The sequence below is a fragment of the Montipora foliosa genome, chromosome 6 (assembly GCF_036669935.1).
Source record: "Montipora foliosa isolate CH-2021 chromosome 6, ASM3666993v2, whole genome shotgun sequence".
Taxonomy (NCBI): Eukaryota; Metazoa; Cnidaria; class Anthozoa; order Scleractinia; family Acroporidae; genus Montipora; species Montipora foliosa.
Window position 1 is genome coordinate 49,525,335 of NC_090874.1, and position 8,550 is coordinate 49,533,884.

Consider the following 8,550-nt stretch of genomic DNA (forward strand, 5'->3'; position numbering starts at 1 on the left):
TTCTTTTCCAACTGAGAAATCGATTGACACCGACTCCTTTGCATGACCTGTTTTCGTGAGTGACTAGGCCTAATCCGTCGTATGATTGGCAAGTAACTCTTTGAAAACCCCATGACACAAATGTATCGAAGTCCTAAACTATTTATCATATACTCCTGGCGTTCTGAAAAGCCCAGAGAAGAATTTGATTTACGGTCTCGCAAAGAAATTGGATTTGAATAAAGAAGCAACTGAAAGAACACTTATTAGCTCTAAGTTTAAATGATCATGGCAGTTAATAAGCAGTTGCAATCGTCGGGTGAAGAAGAATAATAGAATAAGAAGAACACAAATTTTGTAGGGCGGAACAACGCAATAACGACTTCCTTTGGAATAATCGATTTGTTGACCGAAATAAGTCCGGAAAAATTAGTTCCTTTTTAACTGGAATGACGGGAATAACAAAATTTTTCGAGCAGGAATAATGGAATAATGAAAACCCGATCGATTACTCCTCTTCACACCCCGAGTTGCAAAGAAGCCAGGAAAAATCCAGGCTTGCAACGGGACTCACTTAGTGACCATGACAGTGCGACTCTACCATCTACTATCTAATTGCTTCCATTTCTGGACACATCGGGGACCTCAGTGGTACTTGCAAGTTCGAATTACTAGTATATGCCAAAACGTAAGCAGTCAGCACGGTGCACCGGTGGTTCAGGTAGCTAAGCACCGGGATGCCATGCCGGATGTCCAGCTGGACCAACACTCAGGGTCTTATTATAACTGAGTAGAAAGTGCTGCCTTTGTAATGACATCCGCAAATGGCCAGTCTTTCAAGTCTTCTCGGATAAGGACAAATATCTCATAATATCGTCCATGGTCATAAATTCCCTGTGGGACGTTAAAGAACCCACACACTATTCGAGAAGAGTAGGGGATGAAGTTCCCGGTTTTGTAGCTGTCCTTCGTGAGTGTATGAGTGGGTGGGTATAGCAGGTCCAGATCAGCTGAACGGCTGCCAAAACTTCAACCTGCTGAACCAAATAAATAACAAACAAACAGTGATATAATTCTATACAGGCTCAATAACGCAAGCATTCTGATTGGTTCTCACCTTTGTTGTATTAGAGGACATACGTATAGCTGACGCTACCATGCATCTGTACAGTAACAGATCACAGAGGACATCAAAATGTGGTAAGAACATCAGTCACTTTTTGTTCTTACCACATTTTGAAGTCATCTGTGATATATTACTGAACAGACGCACGGCAACATGGAATCTAGAGCGAGTTTCAATCGAGTGTCGTAAAACCAAAACCAAAGTAATTACTTTGGCCAGTCAAAAAGGACAGAGACAATCCAGTAAAACAATCAAAACTCGAAGTAATTACACGTAGCCAACACAAAGCGCTGGAAAATGTGCACGCGCGAGCCACGATTGGTTTTGGTTTGATTCTGCGATTGGTTGAAAAAGTGGCGCGAGAAATTTCAATCAATCACTGAGTGAAGTAATGGAAAACCAAAGCAATTCGCAAATAATAATAAATATTTTACAAGAGAGGATGAGGTAAGAGAACGGATCCCCATACATGGACCTCTTCCAATGATCAGCTACGTAGCTAATTTTGGAGAGGCACCTGATTGGCCAGTTGTAATGACGTAATGGAATTTTAAATATGCACGGTATTGGGAACGAGAACTTTAAAATAGCTTTAAGAAGCTAAAAATAGGTTTTAAAAAACTATGATGGGGCATGGGGATCCGTTCTCTTACCTCATCCTCTCCGAGTTGTATTCCCAGGGAAGGGTTTTTTTATCCACCATCCACTCCATTTCCAGTGAAAGGCTTTTAGTGTCACCCGGAGAAACTTCAGTCCATTTTATAGGGATTAAATTGTGTACTTTTCCATTAACTTTAAAGTTGCACAAAGTTGTTCGCTTTGATTTAGCATGTATCATGATGGCTCATTTTTGCTCTATGAACAAAGGAATAATAAATAAATAAATAAATAAGCCGTGAAATAAACCTGTGTTTGGCAAATCCCGCCGCGTTTTCAAAGGAACACATGCGTTATTTTTAAAGAAAATTCATCCAGGCACTCTGACTGGACCTTTTATATAAGATTTTTTCCACCTGAATTGCTGAACTTCGAGATAAGGCCATCCTCTTTTTGATCTTTGTTTAGCGTCGTCCGACCGACCCTAATTTTTGGCATTTTCAAAAAGAAAAAAAAGTAACGACGTAGGTAAACAATTTTTCAATTTAAATAATTCTTTTAACCTGAAAAATCATACATGGTAACAGCATTGATAAAACCACGTCTTAATTCTACAATAACATCAACCAACTTTTCCGCCATACGACCATACCGATTTTGGTTTCACGTCTTGTTGTTTCGAGGCTCCACGGCAATGATGCTGGGGTACCAGCTGAGTCAAGTCCCAACAGACAGCTCTATCTACAACCATTTGGCCACGGCTAAGTCTATCTTCGTAAGGAAAGAAAGATGTAATGCGACGAGTGCTTTGAAAAATCACTGTGTTCTTTATTAGTTTTTTTTGTCACCTCTATTGTTACTTAATAGTTAATAGTTAATAAGTTATGGATTTGGTCACTCTTTGAGAAAATCTGCGCTTCTTGATTGGTTAGTCTATGGAGGCAGTGTGGCCCAGTGGTTAGGGCGCTTGCGTTGAGATCCGGAGATCCCGGGTTCAAGACCCGCTCTGACTACTCGCTGAATTTGTTCCTGGTAGTCCCTGGTTCAACTTCCCAGCTGCACTTGTAAATAGCCAACTGGTTTGCTTCCGGCCAGTTGGGATTCTTAACAGTTGTTGTTGTTGTGTTGCGTTGTTTCGTTGATTGTTTCATTGGCCCTGAAAAGCCCCTATGGGGAGCGGTCAATTAAGTATGTTTTTTTTTTTTGTTAATTTGATTTGATCACTCGGCCGTGAGCGGTCTTGGAAGTTGCATGCCTTGTCTATTTATGGAGTATTTGAACGGTAGATATAGGCATATTTTTATCCCCTAAAAATTTTTCATCTGTTCGGATTTCCTACCTGAAAAACTGGTGATCCGCAAATTATAGGGATCAAAACTTACCTTTTCGAAAATTTCAGCCAGAAAAAAGGCTCCCGAAAATTCTAGGTGACCTTTTTGGGGTAAAAATCCTTTAAAGATGGGCAATTATACCATTTTTCAGATGTTCGAAAATCCTAGGAGAGGCAGGCAAGCAAGACATTTTACAACAAATGTTCCAAAAATTCTAGATCTCTGATCGTCTTCCGAACAGATATTTTGCGAAAATTGACGTTGGGTGCCCCTGTTATATTCCATCAAGAGAAAATGAGGGGACAGAGAGGGAGGCTCAAGGCGTTGGCCGGGATATGTCATGTCCACGAAAGTTATTTTTAGACGAGCGGAAGTCTTTGTTCTAGCGGACGTCTGTCGTCCGAGACGTCCGCATGCAGTCTTGCTTCGCTATCAGGTTCTTAGTGAAAAGAGAAAATGATGGCGCACGTGGAAGGCTGATGAATATATATTTTCTTTCAAACATCGGACCGAGGTTGGCCTGCATGCGAACGTCTCGGAAGACTTCCGCTCGTCTAAAAATAACTTTCGTGGACATGACATATCCCAAGGGCTGGACCGAAAGCCTCCTTCTCTGTCCCCTCATTTTCTGTGGATTCCATGTATTCCTATTCCGGAATACGGTCAATCGAACCCACCCTTAGTGTACTTGGACACGGAATATTGAAACACGTTCTTTCTCAGTCCTCGCTCCATGTTCGTGGGAACGCCTTTCAGAAATTAGCTTGGCTTGGCCATATTGGACAAAATGGTGGACAGGGTAGCAGTTGTGTTGGAAACCTACCGAGGACGGGAGAAGTTAATGCGATTTTTACAGTATGCTAGCTTCTTGGCAAGTGGAGGTATGCCGAAGGTGTCTGGCAAAAGTAGCGGTGAGAAATTTCGAATTTTTGCGGAAGCAATTGGCGAGTGTCGGACCGTGCTTCGATTGTTCGATGACGCCGCGATGATCTCGTACGCACTGAGTTACGGAACAGGCGAAGAGGTAGGCGAAATTATCTGTTTCTTGCAGATTTCTCGCTACAGAGAACAGGCCTTTTGGAGCATTCGGTAGCGTGCTTGAAAGAGTGACTCGTTGATTGAACGTACGTAACGTGACGACTCACTAGTATAAAAGGGGTCGGTTCAAACCTCTGTTTTTGTTTGAAATAATTCAAGAACGACTGAGGACAAGAGATAACGTCTTAACACATAATTATTACGGGCACATTGCCGTTGGGAACTTTATCGATTGAACTAGCAGTAATCTCGGATTATTGAAGTGCGTTCGACAGCCGCTTAGCCTCTATTTCCGCTGGGTTCCAAGCTAGAAAACTAAGCATGTGACAAAAAGAGACGGTCTTTACAGTGTAGATCGAAATCAATACGCGTGCGAGAATCCACGCGTGGGTACCCCTGCAAACAACAAAAGAATCTTTGGGGCGGCTATTTTGGTGTCCCTTACAGAGAAAAATCTTGATTCCTTGGCAAAACCACACAATCACCCAATCTGAACAAAATTTGGACGTGTTCTCCTTCGATCGAACACTACAAATTATCTTAGAGCTCCAAATGCGTCCATGGTTGATTAACAAATCATCATGTGACTAAGGTACCACGCCTTTCATAGTGTGTCTTTGTGTTCAAGCTTCTTAATGCAAAGGGAAAGTAATGCACTAGTCAGTCCACTGCCCTCCACACCTATATATAATGGCTAGGGTGATTCCACAGAATGATGAAAATCACAGTAATGCAACAGCAACTTACAAGGTTATGGTTCAAGACTCAATGTTTTGACAGTCGCCTTCCTAGTGCCTTAAGATATGAAGGGTGATCTTAAGCTGTAAAGCAAGGGTCCTTCTATATGCTTTCTGATTTGCATGATTCCAGGTGTATAAATGGGTACCGGCGAAGTTAATGCTGAGGGTAACCCTGCGATGGACTAGCATCCCATTCAGGGGGGAGTAGAAATACTCCAAGTTGCTTCATGCTACAGAAACCGGAGATAAGTGCCTGATGGGCCTTCGAGGCTTGTGGCAGACTTTACCTTTTTTAACTTTTCTTTTGATAAAGTCCAAAGTTGTGTCTTGGCAAATTGCCACTTTTTGCCAAATGCACCAGGCACCAATGTTTACAGTCTCGTAGCCAAAGAATAATGAGGTTAAAGAATTTTAATTAGACCACCATGGTCTGCAGTCCTGTAGAATTATACACAGCAACACAAAGGATATGACAATGCCAGTTCTTTGAAGTGACTTCTGTATGCAGACTATATATAGCAGCAGTCCTAGCAATGTTTGAAACTCTGACCACCTTATCGCCTTATGTGATGCTGGCTAGGGAAAGCACAGTATCAAGCAAAATTAATGGTTAGGAACTGAACAGCAAATAATTTAGCATAAAAGCAAAATAGTTTTCATAGATATGATAGATAGCTTTCCTTCCCAGGTGGTCTAGACCAACTTGTAAAACCTGGCAAACATTTCTTGCTTTTTCCTTTTACAGTACTACATGTACATGCAGCTATTTTTCCATTCAGTTATAATTTAATTATTATTATTTTTTTTTACAGTTTCAAACCATTCATAGATGTTTATGGGCAATACATGTACATTGTACCTCCCAGTCTTTCCTTTTGGCATTGTACATTGCCCCGTTTTATAAAGAAATTAATACAAACTCTACATCTACAGCCGGCATGTCAGATACATAGCCAGAGTAGGTACACTGTAGACTATCTTTTCTCCATTTAAAGAAACCCTACATTGTATAAAATGTCGACTTTTTCAAACCATTTTTTTGGTAGGAAAGATATAAAATTGTCCGTTGGACCAATCTTGTGGACATTCTCTCTGGTCTGACTTTCTATCCTATTGAGCACATAGCATGGGCCATGGACAAGAAATTGCTTGCAGGAAAATCTGCCAAACTATGGGACTTTTCTCTTTATTGTTGGATAGTGTCTCTGGTAGCTTGTATTATCAGAGACTTGCGGCTTATCAAAAAGATTCAGCAAGAGGAAAAGAACAAGCCAGGGGTCAAGTGAGTGAACCCAGATAATTAAAAATGTTATCTTTTTTCATTTGAGACATTACTATTTACCACGAAACAGCAAAACACAGAAAGGAAACACAAAAAGAACCACGTTTGACCCCCTCCTTACATTGAATGCTTCCTGACAGAGGTTGGATTTTGAGATTAAAATTAATATCATTTTAGGCCTAATTAGGTCTAAAATGTCCTAATCTCTTAATCTCAGTCTTAATCTTAATCTCAATTGATTAGGAGCAATAGCGTGTGAAGCCTTATTAGCCTAAAACAATATTTAATCTCAAAATCCAACCTCCAATGTATGGTGGGGTCAAACATGGTGTTTCCCAAAAACAAGCCACAGAGGGAATTGGAAATTCTGAGGGCGTGGGGGGTCAGAGGCCCAGGAAATTCCAGATGGGAAAGGGGCTTGGATGATAAAAATCACTTTCCAAGGGGTTAATTTCGAACTCAGTATGAAAATTGCTACTTACCAATCTGTTAGATCATTTTTGAAGAAATAAATATGACTAACTTTATCATTAATTTATTCAAAAATTGGATTCTCAAAAAGTCATTCTGGCCACCCGTCACAGGACCCTCCATGTGATTTTGATGCCAAAGGTGATGGCACGCTCACAACACGCTTCCACTTGAAAACAAAAGAATTTATTGTAGCATGCTTTTTCTTGTTTCTTAGGACACGCTTAAGGTTATTCCTTTAGTATTGCATTGCGCATCGCTACTACGCACGATTTTCGCGTCATTAGCACACGCACATGAGCATGTGCGCGTACAAAACGTAAGAGATTTCCCTCAAACTAAGTCTGATAGCGAAATAAATGCTCCTTTTCTCTCAAACGAGCATGGTGATCCGCGATTTTTTTTTCAGGTAGTTGCTAAGAACAGTCTAATAAAGAACGTATTTGAAGAAGAAAAAAAGTTTGATAGTAGAACATGAATTTTTTTGGAAAACAGTTCCGTACTGGGTTTATTATATTTTTGGCAAGGCGAGGACTTCAAGCTAACCACGGAACTGTCCCAAAGAGTGCACTATTCCCACAACCAGGCAATCAAAAACCAGTAAAAATACCCCATTTTAAGAGCCTGCTGACGCGTAAACAAGCACAGTGACCCCATTTTTTTATTGCTTTTTTTTTAATTTTCGTATCACGAATGTTAATTATGCCAAGTTTCCAAAAAAGTTTGATAGTAGAACAATTTCAAGGGAATTACCTCAACACAATGAAGCGTGTTTACATTCTGGAACAAAAACTGCGTGCGAAATAGCACAGCACGCTAAGCGTGCAAGAAACACACTAGTTGGAAGCGCGTAAAGGCAAATGACAGATTCGAAAACCTTACCAATGCCTTACAGTCCGACATGACTGTGTTTAAGATAATCGAACCAGGGTATAATGAATGTTAACATCTCTTACAACTCACTAGCAGCGACAGTTTCGTTTGCCTGCAAAAAACCGTTTGCTTGTCGTGACGCCACGTTCAAGATAATTTCGCAATGGCCCTTCACTGGTCAGGGGCACCCAACGTTAATAATAATTTTTGGAAAATATCTGTTCGGAAGACGATTTGAGATCTAGAATTTGCAGAACATTTGTAATAAAATTTCTTGCTTGCCTGCCTCTCCTAGGATTTTCGAACATCTAAAACATGGTATAATTGCCCATTTTTAACGGATTTTTATCCCAAAAAGGTTACCTAGAATTTTTGGGAGCCTTTTTTCTGGCTGAAATTTTAGAAAAGGTAAGTTTTGATCCCTATAATATTCGAATCGCTAGGAAATCCGAACAGATGAAAAATTTTTAGGAGATAAAAATATGCCTGTATCTCCCGTACGTTTAACAATGCTATGTTTAAGTGGTTTTGAACTATATTCTTGTTGGGTGCCCCTGACTGGTGGGTGCTAAACAGAACTTTTCCTTGCAGCAAAATCAGATTAATGTGATCAGCGCATAATTAAAACTTGTCTTTGAACAGAGAGCATTGTACCGTTTGAATCAGTGAATTATACCCAGTAGAACTGAAGGTATCATTTTCTTCAGCGTTCGCTGTGACACGACAATCAATCATTTATTTTGACAATGGCCTCTCACTCGCGCGTGTGAAAAAGCCCCCAAACTTTTGGCTGTGTAGAAAAGTGGGATGGGGGTGCTGGGACAGGGGACGTGTGGACTCGGGGAAGTGTGGACTCTGGCAAGTGTGGACTCTGGGACGTTGGGACTCGGGGAAGCGGGAACACATTCTCGAAGTATAGAATTTCAGAAATGGGAGAACATCCCCAAGAAAGTTGAATTGCTTATGTTATTTTGCAAAAATGATCAACTGCATGCTTTTCAAGACAGCTAACTACACTTCTCGAAAATTCACTCTCCCACCTGTCACAGTGCTCGACTGTGAAACAAAGCAGAAGACCTAATGGCCCATTAGCGTGTTGTGAGCGTGCTATCA

At 40.7% G+C, this 8,550-nt stretch overlaps 1 protein-coding gene across 1 annotated transcript in view; it reads left to right on the forward strand.

Moving 5' to 3' along the window:
- Positions 1-3,782: 3,782 nt before the first annotated feature.
- The window catches only part of LOC138007606 (peroxisomal membrane protein 11C-like), an 8,634-nt gene continuing 3,866 nt past the window's right edge, over positions 3,783-8,550 (forward strand). Inside the window, exons 1-2 of the mRNA XM_068854618.1 lie at positions 3,783-4,057; positions 5,858-6,093. Of these exons, the coding sequence (XP_068710719.1) occupies positions 3,821-4,057; positions 5,858-6,093 (473 nt within the window). The 5' untranslated portion in view covers positions 3,783-3,820. The remainder of the gene's footprint in view (positions 4,058-5,857; positions 6,094-8,550) is intronic.